This window comes from Brassica napus, chromosome A5, assembly GCF_020379485.1.
Source record: "Brassica napus cultivar Da-Ae chromosome A5, Da-Ae, whole genome shotgun sequence".
Classification (NCBI taxonomy): domain Eukaryota; kingdom Viridiplantae; phylum Streptophyta; class Magnoliopsida; order Brassicales; family Brassicaceae; genus Brassica; species Brassica napus.
The window spans coordinates 17,580,047-17,595,963 of record NC_063438.1 but is presented as its reverse complement, the minus strand read 5'-3'; the positions used below and the strand labels follow the sequence as shown (position 1 = coordinate 17,595,963).

General features: G+C 37.8%; 1 protein-coding gene and 1 long non-coding RNA gene across 3 annotated transcripts; both read left to right on the top strand.

The window, feature by feature from the left end:
* The first annotated feature begins 3,524 nt into the window (after positions 1-3,524).
* On the top strand, positions 3,525-11,538 carry LOC125609625. 2 transcript variants are annotated; one of them, XR_007339792.1, is made up of 4 exons: positions 3,525-4,922; positions 10,756-10,970; positions 11,061-11,244; positions 11,322-11,538. It is a non-coding gene; the product is annotated as an uncharacterized LOC125609625 (long non-coding RNA). The 2 variants fall into 2 exon arrangements; XR_007339791.1 differs by having other exon boundaries at positions 3,525-4,926.
* Positions 11,539-12,971: 1,433 nt separating this feature from the next.
* On the top strand, positions 12,972-14,758 carry LOC125608628. Its single transcript, XM_048779060.1, has 3 exons — positions 12,972-13,188; positions 13,440-14,058; positions 14,101-14,758. Exons 1-3 carry the CDS (start codon positions 12,972-12,974, stop codon positions 14,756-14,758), a joined length of 1,494 nt encoding a protein of 497 aa, XP_048635017.1.
* The last annotated feature ends 1,159 nt before the right edge of the window (positions 14,759-15,917 follow it).

Here is a 15,917-nt window from a genome sequence, read left to right as displayed (position 1 = left end):
ATACGAAGTTTTTACGAAGAAGTATCCTTGAAGGCTCAAAGCAAACAAACCAAGCTCGGTCATTGCGTAACTACCACACATACACGCTGTCCGGTCGCTACATAGCAACCAACTCCGAGCCGAGCTCGGTCGCTACGTAGCGACCGAGCATCCAACCCGCTCGGCCGCTACGTAGCGACCGAGTTCGAGCCAAATCTTGGTCGCCACGTAGTGACCGAGCGATCGTCCATCTCGGTCGCTAGGTAGCGACCGAGCTCGGCCAAGCTCGGTCGCTACGTAGTGACCGAGCTCTTCTGAAACGTCGAGACGACACCAGTCCATGCATTCTCTTCAAACCTTCAATGCTATCTCCCGAAGACCGTAGCAAGTTCAGTCTATGTTTTCCGTTATTCTAAATCATCGATCAAACTTTGCGGATTAAAAACCGCGGAAAGTTCGTTCTTTATCGAAAGAAATCGTAATAAACGTGTCGAGTCGGAAGACGGTCCATAGGGACCTAAGACACGACTCGAGGCCCGACTTGCGATTTCTTAACCAAAGCTCGTAAACCGTAGGACGGTTTACGCTTGGTCCACAAGGAAAGATAAATGTCAAGTTTCCGCGGATAAATACGGAAGTTTGAAGATAATTGCGAAGATCGGAGAAAAATGGAATAACTCCATTTTATGCTATGACGGCTTAAGGGCATAAGAGTAAAAGCGTAAACCGACCTTGGAGTTAGTATATAAGGAGTCCTAGGCGAGGAGCGTGGGAGAGACTTTTTTCAGAAAAAACTTAGCACTTAGAGCATTTAGGCAGTTTTCCGTTTTTGTTATTTCGAGCTGCGACTCAATTAGGTTTAACCGTCTTAGGGTTGCTAGAACTAGGAATCTCGCCGACAGCTCTCGAGCTCAGGCTTATACCTTGTTGTAAACGCTCATACGCAAATTCAGAATAAGATCTTCTTTGCTCTCTTTTCGATTTCTTATACTTTATAGTTGTTATTCTCGTGTTCTGATTGCTTGACGTGTGGTAATTAGCAGATATCCGGGTCCTCTAGGAAATTAGGGTTCTCCTAGTTTCCTTATTTAAACAGAAATCGACAGTGCGAATTTCGGTTCCCACAAGAAGTCGACATCGATCGACACATACACACACACGACGATCGATGCATACCTATTTACATCGATCGATTCCCACTCCGGTCAGGTTTATCTTCCTAACTTGTTACATTTGTACTTATCATTTATTTCCACCCTAACTTCGACTGTGTTACACTGAGACAGTGTAATTTAAGTCTCGGAGAGGTTTACTGATATGATTTATTCTGATTCTTATAAGAAGATTTTTTTATAAATTATGCTTAGCTATGTGAAAGGGACTATGATTTTATTACTTGAATGTCTAACCACTCTCACCATTGTAGATTTACTGATTGCAGATAGTATTAAGATGCTAAAGTGGATCAACATGTCAACTATACACACTTGCCTTGATTGTTTGAAGGAACCAAAGCTGACCTCCAATACTAAACTTGACATAACCGCTTGTCTTGGGGCTTGGTATACATGGGATCGGATTCTTCAGACAAGTCTGGAAGGTAATGCCTTATGTAGATTTATTTATCACAATTTTCTCTCTCTATTTCGACCCTAGAGTAGTTAGTATTAGTTTAAAAAAAAAACTGAAATTTATTATTTAAATAGGACTTTGGATTTAGATAGGTGGAATCTGAACAAGACTTGGTAGCTAGAACTATTAAGGCTTGCTTCATGAAGATTCCAAATAAAGAATTCGAACGGGACTTGGAGGCGGCAATCTTCAAGGCTCGCTTCACAAAACATTCTTGGATATAGGTCAAAAAGAAGTTAACAGGGCTTGGTGGCAACCACCATTAAGACTTGATTCATTGAAGCCTGACTAATCTTGGTCACTGATCCTACAATGGAAGAAAACTTTGACTCAAGAAAAAAAATTAGAGAGAGAGAAATTAGGAACTAACTTTTACCTACAGTTCCAGATACTTGTCTGAAATCCTTGCATCATGTGATCGATACTCCCAAGGTAAAACATGCACTTTTATATTTATGCTAAGAAATGAGGTTAGTAGAGGGGAATGTCAGACAGGATTTGCTAAGTTGCAGACTAGTTGAACTTGATTGCTAAGCTAGGATATTGCATAATGTGCTTTTGTGATTAGGACTTTAGATGTGGTTTACGAAATTGTAGAGGTGGTGATTTCTATGTTTGATATCTATAAGTCCCTACTGTTTTCAAACCTCTTTCAGAGAGACTGCCTGTTTGTTTTGCTTGAGGACAAGCAAAAGGGTAAACCTGAGGGAGTTGATATACCATGGATTTGACCCTTTTTTGCCCATGGTATATAAGTATTTTACTATCTATATACTATATATTCTATTTTATTAGGTATGTTTTCAGGTTCAGAAGTTTCTTTGAGTAAAGTGGTGATTATGGAGCATTTAGGAGCTTAAATGAGTATTCATCCGAGCTGACCATTAGAGGTCGATACGACGAAGACACAATCGATCGATGCACATCCAGTGTCGTCGATCGATACAGAAGAGGAGCCTCGACGATTGAAGATTAAGATCGATCGATGTACATCCTGTACCATCGCTCGATGTCGAGACGCGGAAGCACGACTTGGTTCCAACCGACTTTAAACCCAAGACTTCACAAAATTATAAGATTACCCCTGACGAGTTTTTAACCTAATAGATATATACTTGCCTAAGTGTTAGGAGGCAAGAGAGCTTTGAGCCACCTTTGTATTCTTATTTTCAGCAGAGAGTTTTAGGAGAGAAGATCATAGAGAGATTTGTTATTGGAACTCCATTGATTCATCTATTCTATTCTATGCATTTTTCATTTACATTTTGTGTCATGAATTGCTTAGCTATGTCTGAGTAGTTTACTTGTTAGATTCAGAGTTCAAATAGGTAAGAGGGATTAGCCCCAACTATAGATTGTTAAGTTGTGGTATTCATTGACTGATTGTTCTAAATGCTTGTTCTAGATTAGCTACCTAGGATATTGAATCTAGGAATCTGCATGAGTCAAGCATCCTTGACCATCCAGTCCTGAACTTAATCTGTCATACTAGACAACTGGAAAAAGGCTACCGCTGAACTAGAAAGCAAGTGAGCATTATCAACTTACCCCTAAGCCTTAATTAGAAGCATCGATCGATACTGTCTTCTGACAATCCATCGATATTTGTGAAAGTTGTATCGATCGATATCCTATAGTACCATCGATCGACACTTTCTTGTGATCAATATATGATAGTTGATGTCCAAGATCTAGTTAGTTAACAAGTGAAACATTGCCATCGCTGATCACTGTGTCTAAGGGGTTGAGCTCTAATATATCATGCATGCAACTGATAGGCATTTATAGGATTATAATCTCCAACACCTGAATAGAAACCCTGCATCTAATACCATTCCAATAAGTTACACCCCCAAATCATTTTGTTAGTCGAGCAATAGACTTGCTAAATTAGGATTGCTATTTACTTTAAAACCATAAAACAACAAACACTTAGAATTAATAAATTACTAGATTTAATAGGTTCCCTAGCTCCTTGTGGATTTGATCCCTAAGTACTACAATTGAACCTCTTATTTGAGAGAGTAATTCAGTCCTTAGGGTAATTTGAGTGGTATAAGATGACAAGCTTGCGCACATGCTGTTCAAAACGCGAAGTTACCAATGCGAGTGGTGGATAAGTGCTCTGCTCTGAACACGTAAGAGCTTACAACTATGGTTCATCATCAAGAGGGGAAAAATATGTCAGAGATCGCCCCAACTTCAAGATCAAGAAACACCAAAAACGACATAGGTGTTGTGACACAGATGATATGTTAGGAGTGAACCTAATCACCCCTTTGATATCTTAGAACCCAAGTTGCTTTGATGCCAATTAAGGTCCCTCTTGAAAGCTAAGAGAGTTTGTGAAAACAAACTAATAAAACAAAACAAGGGTTACTATAATTTTCTCTTCTTCTTTCATTCTCTTCCCAACTGATACTTAAATACAAAACTAAAGAAATAAACTAACTACATGAAACATGAAACGTGGGTAAGAAGCAACACATCCTCATCTTAAGGAACCATAATCCCACTACATAAAAAGTAATATGGAAACTAATGGCCACGTTCACTTCTTTCTCAAATAGTATCTCATGATGATATAAGAGCACTGAGAGGCAAATTAGAGAATCGATGACTCACAAAGAATCAACCACAAAAGAAAAATAAAGGGAAACTGATGTAAGGATGATGCTAGGTGTTTCCAGAGTGTTCTTGAAGATTTGGTCTGGTAAAGAGAGAACTAGAAGAGATGATAAGTAACTCAGGGACTTTGAACCATGGTTCTGTTAATGATGAATCTAAGTCTCCATCCACACAAAAAAAGGAGCGTTAGAGAAGGCAGCAACAAGAAGAAAAAAAAAAGTTTCATCTTTACTTAAACTATTATCATTTTTTGTGTTAACATAATTACATCTTTCCACGATTTTAAAGCATCTGAAATAGTAATGTTTCATCTTCACCTTAAGTCTTTAATTTTTTTTATGTAACTTTGTACTTAATGTACTAGATCAATCCTCAGTGTCGAATATATAGCAGGCAACAATCATTTTCGTGATAATTTTGTTTAATTTTAAACATCACATTACATTAATATAGTAGTAACCCTGCACCAAGTCTGATTCTCCATCCGATTGGGTATTTGAATCTTACGGTTTTGTTTTATATATGGTCTCGAGCACAATATCTTGTTTCTTGTGCGTGCATGGGTCCATGAATGGCCTGCGTGAGTCTCATGGTCCCATCTGTATATACCCTTATGTTCACTTTCCCAGTATCTGCTCAAAAAGATATATCCGCTTGCGGATAACAAGAGAGAAGCACAAGTTGTAAGTGAGTTCTTCTTTGCTTACACTTTTTTTAAAGAAAATTATGTGCTTACACTTTCTTTCTCATAGTTTTTGGTTTCAGGTGTAATTTTTTTTAGGGAAATTACCTCTAATAACTCACATTTTATGACTAATGACTAGATTAACACACAAAAAAGAGAAAGATAGAAAATGCATAATTAAGACTGAAATGCCCCATCGGTTAAAAAATTAGTTCCCAGGTTAAATTAAATTAAGGCAAAATTACTCTTACTTAACCAAAAAAAAGTAAAACCTCTTTGAAAAAAAAATATCCTCACGACACTTTTCTCTTCCATGACTCCAAGAACCCTAAATCCCCAAATTGTGAAATCCTCAATCTCTTGACTCTCTTTAGTTTCCATCATGATTTCTCATCGATTTCTTCATCTCCACACCCTAATCAACCACTAAAACCTTCGATTCACATAGGAAAAGTGAATCCAAAACCCAAGCGACGAAACCTAAACCCCCTTTCGAAAATTCTCAGCTGCGTCGAATCTCAAGGCTTTCATCACTTATTCTCGTTGATTTCGACACTCTTATAAGCTCCTCTCCACATCAATCAGTTTAATTTACCTATTTTGCCATCAAAGGTTAGTCTCTGTCAAACTATTTTTGATACAGAGTATCAAATGAATTCGATTTTGTTTTGATACAGAGTAGATAGAAGTGTTTTTCGTTTGTACATTTGTTGATATCAGTTTGGGTATGTCTGGGTCGTTTGTGTTCTTCAGTCTTGGTCGTTTCTATGTTTTTGGAAAAAAAAAATTCTAATACTTACTATATTTTACAATTTTGCAGACGGATGACTACATCAAAAAGTGGAAAAAAATATCCAGCAAGACTATATCCAGAAGGGAAATGTCCATTGCAAAGTGGAAGCATGAATCATAACTGTCATTTGGCTAATTTACAGATGGTGGAAGAAGTAGTTGGTTTAGATGTGTGGGAATCCATTAAAACATCATCTGTTGGAGTTATTCTGAGGCTGAAAGAGCTGAATTATACCTGGTCAGCCAAGGCGGTTCACCATTTACTTACAAACCAATTGGTGGTTAATAATATCCATGAGATATGGTCTGCTATAGAAGGTCAGCCAATTAGGTTTTCGCTATATGAGTTTGGTGATATTACGAGTTTAAATTGCGAGCCTTTCAACATAAATGACGAGGTGGAGATTGATCATAAGCCATTTTGGGAAGAGCTTGGTGTCTCTCCTTCACATGGTCCTATGCTTTCTGAGTTGCAGTCGTTGTTCACTAAAATTAGGAATTGGTCGTTTGAGAAGAGAAGAATGATTGGTTTACTATGTGTCTTGTCTATTGGAGTACTTGGCATCTCTCCAGGCAGTAGAATTCCTTTGGATCAAGCAAAGAGAGTCCTAGACATAGAAGCATTTGACAGATACCCTTGGGGCGTGTGGGATTTTCTAGCCTGGTAAATTCAGTGAAAATTGTTTCATATGAAGGAAGGAACAAGTATACACTTCGCGGATGCGTACACGCTCTCCTCATCTGGGTGTATGAGTCGATACCTGGTATTGGGCATGAATATGGGAATCATATTGAGGGTAACCAAGTTCCTCTTCTCTCCTGGTATGGATCTCGTGGTCGTATAAACTGGGATGAGTTTTATAAAAAGGAGAAAAGTCTCCATCTGAAGGTTACGTTTCTTTTCTTCATTATTGTTTTTTTTTAAAGTGATCACTTGAGATATTAAGATACTAACATTTGCATTATTTGATTGGTAGGTACGAGTCAGACATCTCATTGTCAAGCAAGAAGCTGAGATATACCCTCAATGGCCAGAGGACAAGGTTGATGATGATCTTCACAACTTGATCACAGACATTCTACATGGTGAGCTCGATGATACGTATTGGAACTTGAACTCGCGTACTGCACCAGTACCAAACAAAGAGAAAAGGAAATTGGTGAGTGAAGAACAAGAGTGTATGAAAAAAAAAAAGCCAAAAGAGAGGACATCCACTGTGAGTATATAAGCCTTTTGTTATACATATATGCTTGATGTTTATTGCTGAGTTTGTTTACTGTCTTGTAGCATGCTTGCGGATCCAGCCTTAACTCAAGTCGAGATGATACATTCCAACTTGGCCTAATGGAAGCAATGAACACATTGACTGCAAAGGTTGGAAGTATGGACACAATCATTGTTGAGAAGGTGTTGACTGCAGTAGACGCATCTGTAGATGAAAAAGTAAATGCAAGGATTGGTGAAGCCGAGCTGGTATTTACACAGAAAATCTCCACTTTACAAGAAGAGATTGCTCAACTTAGAGAGCAAATGCAAGCTACTGTCCCTAAAAATGATGCACATTACAATGTGAACCATGAAGATGAAGTCAACAGCAACGACCCGGTTAGTGATTTGCTTCCTTTAACTAGTATGTCAATTTCATTTTTAATAACTTACTCTTGAAATTTGACTTTCTATTGTTTTTTTATATGCTGAAATTAGTCATGGATGGTCCAAGACAAAGCCTCATCACAAATGGATGCGGCAATACAATGTGTGGTTAGAAAGAAAGCCAAAAAATCCGAGGTCAAGCTAACATCTCCAATTCTACTTGACACTGGTGGTGAGAAGGTTGTTGGAACAACAAAAGTAAAAAAACCAGCTAGAGGATTGAAAAATGTAAAGAAGGAGAAGGTTGAAGTTCCACAACTTAGGGATTCTGGTGGAACATGGTCTGATTCAGAAGACAAGCAAAAATATGGTAATCTAGATGCCACATTAGACCAGTTGGTGGCAGTCTTGGATGGACCTTTGCAAAAACGCAAGACACAGCTGACAAAGACCCAAGTGTATCCATATGTAGGTAACTCAACTGTCAAAAGGATCATAAAAGGTGATGTCTCTAAAGCCTGCTATGATCCCTTAGCTAAAGTTGATGAGACAAAATTTAGGAAGCTACTGGATTATTTGCGAAGTCTTGAGTAAGTTTAATTATTAGCATGCCTTATTTGTTCTTAATAATTTGTTACTGTTATACTAACTTGAGCTTGTTTTTTATTTATTTCAGTGGTGATAATGATGTAGACACTAACTTCTATATGAAGCTAATAACGCCAAGAAATGTGTGGGAAACAGATCGTTTTGGGTGGCTGTCAGATTCTGTAAGTTTATTTCTTTTTCTTGTATGAACATGAATCCGGGTGGTTAACACATAATTTTTTTTACAGCATATGGCATCTGCAATGCTTATGTTTCATAAAAGAGCTATGAGGGACCCTTCACCGTACTCAGCAAAGATAGCTTTTCTTGAGCACTGGTTTGTCAAGATGTGGGTCAGAGACTACAAGAAATATGATCCTAAAACGTGGAAGTTCTCAGATACTTACAAGAAGGTGTTCAATGGCAATCACCCTACAGAGTTTTCCAACAACAGAAAGTGGCTGAAGGATGTGGATCGGTTGTTTCTTTGCCACTTGATAAATGGTGACCATTGGGTCGCTTTAGAAGTGGATCTTGACAAGAAAATAATCCATGTTTACGATAGCAGAAATAATAGCAAGCCTTTCGTCATCTGGAATCACACAGCTGAGTTGTCTGAAAAACCACTTCCATGATTCATCATTTTCAGTATCGACTATCGCAAATGCTACTGGAAATATTTGGAAGTTGCCATCCTGTGCTGATGCAATTAGTAGAGTCCCTTTGTACTTTCCTTGCAAGAATGTGCCATCGACCACAACAACCTTCCTCATGAATGGAAATCCCTTGATGCTAGCACCAAATGCGATGAAAAGATACTTAAATCTGTCACTAGAATCTACTACAAGGCGAGTGAATGTCCCTGGATTTGCTTCTCTAATCATATGCAAATAGACCGGTAATTCCTGGTAGCCACTCTCAGCAGATCCCCTAACCAATTCTCTTGCACATATCAGTGTCCGATGAGCTTTCCAGTAGTCCATCTATCATTTAAAATAGTAAGAAACAGTTAGAAATAAATCAAATTTTGAGTAAACAAGTAAATGAAATAAACCTTTATTCCAAAGCACATGTTAAGGGACTGCTTCACATGACTTGGCAAAATGGTTGACTCCACTCCACCAATGAAATCAATGTATAAAGATCCGAGAATATCTGGTGTTGCTTGTCTGCAACGAGCTGATCTCTCTGTAACTGAACAAGTATGATCTGAAACATAGACACGTACAGTAAAGCGAGGAGTATCACTTGTCGGTGATGCTCGTAGCCTCCAACTACAGCCTTCAACCCAACATTTTACGACTAACAGATTCGGTGTTGAGTACTCGACATCGTAATCAAACTGTTGCACTATCGTCAACATCTTAAGTCGTGTTTGTAAAGCAGACTTGGACTCAAAACTTTGGCCAACAGAAATATTTAGTGAATTCAGTTGTTGCTGCCTAACATGTGGAGCCACTGCCTTAGCCTTTTTCGATTTGCTTGCTACCCCCATCTTTGGCGTACACACTTTCCTCATATTTGTATCTACTTCTGGAATTAATCCGTAGGCTATAAAGTCTTCATCATCTGATGTCGCACCATCTGAATCATCGCAATAGTCAAACCGTTCTCCGTCAGTGTCTGAGTCTTCATCATGATTACAATCATACTGGTTAATCTGTTTCATCGTCTTCATGTTGTCTTTAAAAGTGACCTCTATGCATAGACGAACTTTGTCAGATTGTAGGAGACGGAAGAAACCTTGCAACTGTCGAAAATTCCCAATTTTAACTGGGGGTGTGTCACGAGTTAGCTTCATCAAGCTTTTCCTGCCAAGCATGTAACTCAATTCGATATTAACATGTCTCTTATCTAATCCGTAGTCCTCATAAACCATGTTAATCATATCTTCAAAGCTTGTCTTGTCACTGACTGGAATTACTTTGCTTCCTCTTCTGTTATCAACGTGAAACATCCACTTATCCTTCTCGAATAACCACTGCCCACAAACGGCTATAACCCCCTCCATCAGTTTCTCTTGAGATTAACGTGAAATAGCCACTTGTCCAAAAAATGATCGTGACTTGGAGAAGAAGAAGTTTTACGGCTAAATCTAGGTTTTAATAACTGGTTGAAGGTATGGTCGAAATTTTGGTTTAATTAGAGCAAACCGGAATTTTTTTCTTCTAATTAGTTAACCAATTATGTTGTTAACCGGTTCTGGATGAAAAAGTCTGCCATCCCTTGAAAGTCTGCGGTAACTAGAATAAAGCATGCCGTAAGTATGCCGTAACTAGAAGCATACTTATTCTGAAAGTTTGTCGTTTGTAAACGTAGAAAGTATAAGTCTGCTATAACATGAAAAGAAAATCTGCTAAATTATAAAAAGTCTACGAGATAAATCTGCATGCCAGTACAAAACTTTCGACATATTACAAAACCTGTCGTCATAGGAAAAAAATCTACCACTAAAAGTCTGCCAACGTAAAATAAATCTGCGAGTATAATCAAATCTACCATCATGTGAGGTAGACTTGTTTTTGAAAGTATGTGATGGTATAAGTCTACGATACTAAGTTTTCGGTAAACAATAAATCTGCAACAGTTTATTAAAATTGCCATCAAGTATTGCAGATTTTTTATAGCAGACTTATGTTACTGTTTCGTTAAAAAAAAAAATTGATGACGTGCAATATTTTTTTTTTCTGTAATTTGTTTTTTTGTTAACAAAGAAAATAAGGGTATTGTAGGCATAAAAAATATTTTAGTAATTAAAAAAAGTTATAAGTTACTCTAGTAATAATAACATAATTTGGAGTTATTTTAGTAATCTTCCCTTTTTTTTATTATAGTTTTGTATAATGTCATCTTTCAGAGGATTAACAAGCACTATATTATAAGCTTCTCTTTTCCGGACTCCAATTTCGAAAGCTTCACTCTTAACTCTTTCCTCCTTCATCATTCGGAAGGAAATCAAAACTAAAATGTTGGAGATGATGGGAATGAGATGTTTGATTAGATAGGAATTAAACACTCTCTTTCAATACAGCCATCAATGAAAAGATTAAAAAGTTTAGTTACTTCCTTCAGGTATAGATATGTCTGCTTGGTCTTTATATTATTCAAGAATTATATAAAGTTCGTGACACAAACTCTAAATTACACCTTTATGTTGCACAGGCCGCTGACAGGAAGACCTACAGAACAGGGCGCTTCCACAATGCCTTGCTGATATTGTGGGGAGGACCTTCACATTCCAACTCAAGCTTACAAATTTTAATTTCTTAGGAAAGATCAGTCTTTCACGATCTCACACATATTTGATAGCAACCAGCCCCTACCTCTTCCTAATTTTGAGAACCAGGTTTGTACATCAATCTCACTTTATAGGTTGGGTCTGCCATACACGGATAAGTTATCTAACTGTTGTGCTCTTTACAGGAAGGACACAACAACCCAGGCGAAGATGTGCGAGGAGCTGGTCCGGTTTCACAGATTTCTCCAGCTGGTGTTCACATACTTCTTCCTGACACTAGCACGGTGTTGACAATGTTGTTCCTGCTAACAACAGAGGCATCACCAAACTATCTTCAAAGGATGCCTCAGTTAAGGAAGGTGGCTCCTCTACAAAGAAGTAACGTTGTGGCTAAATCTGCAATATTGTCCTCCATCCAGATAGAAAGTGGTCTTACAACTACTCTATTGTCTCTTCTTTTAAAATTTTCTTGAAATAATAAAGGGAAAACTGTCTTTTTAGAACAAAAAAAAGGTAACTATGTCCCTTTAGACTAATCTATATTTTGTGTCATATTTTCCTATAGCACCCTTTAATATTTTTGAAAATAAATTTAATAAATAGTTTTACATACAAAAAATTGGAAAAATAATAACTTTTGATAAAATACCTATATGAATTTAATGGTATTTTTTCCAGTTATAAAAAAGTTAAAATTATAAATTTCAGATTATGTTCTAAATAAAGTAGAAATGACATTCTACTTCGTAGAATGTCAGATTATGTTCAAAATAAAGTAGAAATGACATTCTACAAAGTAGAAAACGAAATCCACTTTTTTCATTGAATCTACAATGTTTAGAATACGTGATCTACGTAAATAGGAGTATTCTAAAAATATTTAGAATACACATTCCGCGCTTAACCTACCGTTCTAAAATCTTTAGAAATCAAAATCTACACATTAATATAAATCTAAAACACCTAGAAACTGACTTCTACATATTTACTATAAATCTAAAACATGTAGAAATGAAAATCTAAACATTACTATAATTCTAAAAAAAACTGTAAAAACCGATTTCTACAGATTAGCTGTATTCTACGGATAAGAAATCAATTCCTAAAAATATGGAAACAAAATATTTTCAGAATATTCACTTTTATATTTTGAAAAAAAAATCGATTTAAAAAAAAAATGAAAAAGGAACAAAAAAACGACAAAAAAAAAAACCTTGGCAACCTTCTTCAGCGTCTTCTATAATCCATTGATTGTTCACAAAATTTTTACAAAAATTTCTCATTATTTCTACCATGATTCATGTCTATTCTTCATGTGGTGTTTGGGAATTGGTTGTATCTTCAGGAGTGAGTTTTAATGTTGATAAAAAGAAAGGGGAAGGTTACTTGCTTTGAAATTGAAGTCCTCTCTGGAACAGTTACAGGAAAACGTTATAGAGGATTTTGGTTTTGAAGAAATGGATGCCGATTTGGAGTTGAGTTACCTTCCTATTGGGTTGACCAATTCATCAAAATGTCCACTGGTGATCATTGGAAACTCAAGGCAAGTTCAAAATTTTCTAGGGTTTTGTAAGAAGCATCAGTCAACTCAACTGTGTGTCAGCTATAAAGCAAAGCAAGAAATTTCAAATAAGGTCGATATTGATCTTAATAAGATGCCAACTGATGCAAGTACTAGTGAAGAGAACGAGCGAAATCCTTGTGACATTGGGGCCGCTTCAAGTATTGGTAAGGGGGCTAAGCATAACGAGAAGAGGAAAAGGAAGATGAAGCAAAGTGAAGTTGATGGAGATGATTATGATGCTGACAAGTATAACGAGAAGAAGAAAGGAAAGATGAAGCAAGACGAGGTTGAAGGAGATGATTATGATGCTGACAACATCAATTCTGAAAAAGAAAACAGAGAAAAATTGGCAAAGAGTCTGGTGGTCGAATTGGTTAAGACGGGAGATCTTTTCCTCAACAAAACAGTTTTGAAAGCGAGGTTTGAGTTATGCGCAATGAAGCATAACTTTCACTACACAGTTACCAACTCCAATAAATCAGTTTGGTGTATTAGATGCGCTGATAAGGTGTGATTTTGGGGTGCTCGAGCCGAGTGTTTGAAGGGCTCCACATATTTTATTATTAAGAAGTATGTCGGTGTACATTCCTGCGCACCTTCAAGCAAAACTAGTGCCGGAAAGACAGCTTCAGCGAAAACGATAGGTGGTCTGATCATGCATAAATATGAAGGTATCAAGGAAGGCCCTAAAGCAAAAGATATTGTTCACATTGAGCATGGGATTCCCGTGAATATGCAGTCAACGCTGTTAGAGGTATTCCAGAGGAAAGTTATGGGAAAATACCAAAATACTTGCACATGCTGCGAGAGGCCAATCCGGGTACACATTCCTCCTATAAGACTGACGTCGATGGTAGATTTCGATATCTGTTTATAGCGTTTGGTCAATCGATCAGAGGCTTTAGCACAGTCATGAGGCATGTCATTGTTGTCAATGGAACATTCTTGAAGAGTAAATTCAAAGGGGTGCTACTGGTTGCAACTGCTATCGATGGAAATTCAAATTTATATCCTATTGCATTCGGGATAGTCGACTCTGAGAATGAACAGTCTTGGGAATGGTTTATGAGACAATTAAAAGTTGTTGTTGCTGATGATAATGGTTTGGCTTTTATTTCGGATAGACAAGTGTCAATAGAGAAGACACTGGAGAAAGTGTATCCGCTAGCGAGACATGGTATTTGTATTCATTATTTGTTGAATAATGTGATATCATATTTCAAGGGGAAGGGATTAGCTGGGTTGTTTTCTAAGGCTTCAAAGGCTTATAGAGTGGTTGATTTCAAGAAGACGTTTGCTCATGTTTGCAATATCAGTCCAGCAATTGGAAATTATCTTATGGAAGCAGATGTCAAAAAGTAGGCTAGATGTCAATTTCATGGATACATGTATGACATTAGGACAAACAATCCTGCAGAGTTGATAAATTCAGCGTTGCGTTCGCCGAGAGAGTTTTCTGTAATTCCTTTGTTGGACAGTATTAGAGAAATGCAGACACGCTGGTTTTTTAAGCGTAAGAAGTTGATTTCAAAGCACACCCACCGTTTGACCATAGATGTGGAGGAAAAGATCGATAGGAGAATCGAAAAGGGGAAAACTTTCGGAGTTTACCCTGTAACCGATAGCCAGCTGCTTGTTAAAGGCGATACAATTGACTGCTTTGTTAATTTGGACAAACGGACTTGTTCTTGTGGGAAGTACGACCTCTTGAAAATCCCTTGTAGACACGCAATAAAAGCCAGTTTCTTTGTTGGTAGAGAACCATATACATTGACTGATTTTTTGTATATCACGGGAGCTTGGAGAGAAGCTTATCAAGACAACATAAATCCCATTTCAGTTCCTGAAGATGGTTGGTCCGTCCCACAAGTTGTGGAAAATTCTGAAGTGCTACCGCCTGAGACAAGAAGATCTCTTGGAAGAAATAGAAAACGGAGATATGAAATTGTTGAAGACAAAATCCGATCATCACAAGGATCACAGGGGGGTCAGTTTCGCAAGTGCAGTAGATGTGGTCTTGGTGGTCATAATAGAGCAACTTGCAAGATGCCAATATAGTCGATTTGTTTGCTGTGTTCTTCACAATTTAGTGAAAGTTTTTCAGACTTCATTTGCTTGATTTCTAGTAACTTTGTTTCAGTTTGTGACAACTTTGTTTCAGTTTTTCATATTATATTTGGTTGAGTTTTAGTAACTTTGTTTCAGTTTGGGAGAACTTTGTTTAATTTTCATGATGTATTAACTTGGTTAGGAGATCTGAGTCAATCAATCCCTTTAACAAACTGTGATCTCCGCTCCGTCGGGCGATCGATCGATCTTTAGATTAACCAGTCGATCCATCGGTCGATCCTGATCTATATGCAAAACAAACAAAAACGCGGACTATCTTTTGATCGACCTGGTACAGTTCTCTCGATCGGCAAATTTCTACGATAGATTTCCCCACTATATTTGAACCGAATTTAACTCAGCAAAATAGAGAGAATAGGACAAAAAACCTGCATTTATCTTCTCCTTCATGACTATACTTAATAGAATGGTAACTCACTATAGGTTATATAATTAATAAAAGTTTTAATCTAAACTGGGTATATAAAACATGAAAACAACCCAGATCCGAATTCGAAATGCGCAGAAAATTAAAAAAAACGGTGGAATACAATGGAAAGATATAACTGATACTGATCATTGGTGGTCGTCAGGACTGCAGCTCCTACTCTGTCCTGGTGCTCGTCTTCTCCTATGGAGGCGTGAACCTCGCTCTGCATCGGCTGCTTCATCAGATGGTTCATCTCCTGCGTCGTCTCCAGTCATACCAGCAGCCTCTGAAGTCTGTGGAGCGCGGCAGCAGAAAGGAGTAGGTGGACATCTAATCTTTGCAAGTGCACCCCACACAGTCTGCATCATCGTCGAGAGCTTGACTAGTGTATCCGCAGTCCATGCAAACTGCTGCTGCTGTGTACCATCTAATGGTGGTGCTCCAGAATCAAACTGGCCAGTATATGGTGGTAACAAATACTCCATGGAAGGGTTTGGAGTATGATCGACTGAGATATCCGGAATGGTGTCATCCTCACAAATTGTCTGCGCAGGACCATAAGAAGAGGAACCACGATGACGTTTTGAAGCTGGTGGAGGAGGCGTGTAAAGAACTTCAGCAGGAGGCATGAACTCCATGTTGTCCACAGACGTCAGAGATGTAATAGCGGGTTGTGGA

What these genes read in the sequence shown, in the direction of transcription:
- LOC125608628 (XM_048779060.1), top strand. Translation starts at nt 12,972, where the DNA reads ATGAAGCAAGACGAGGTTGAAGGAGATGATTATGATGCTGACAACATC. An exon ending in CTCCAATAAATCAGTTTGGT is followed by an intron (nt 13,189 to 13,439) that starts GTATTAGATGCG and finishes GTGAATATGCAG; the next exon opens with TCAACGCTGTTAGAGGTATT. An exon ending in ATGGAAGCAGATGTCAAAAA is followed by an intron (nt 14,059 to 14,100) that starts GTAGGCTAGATG and finishes GTATGACATTAG; the next exon opens with GACAAACAATCCTGCAGAGT.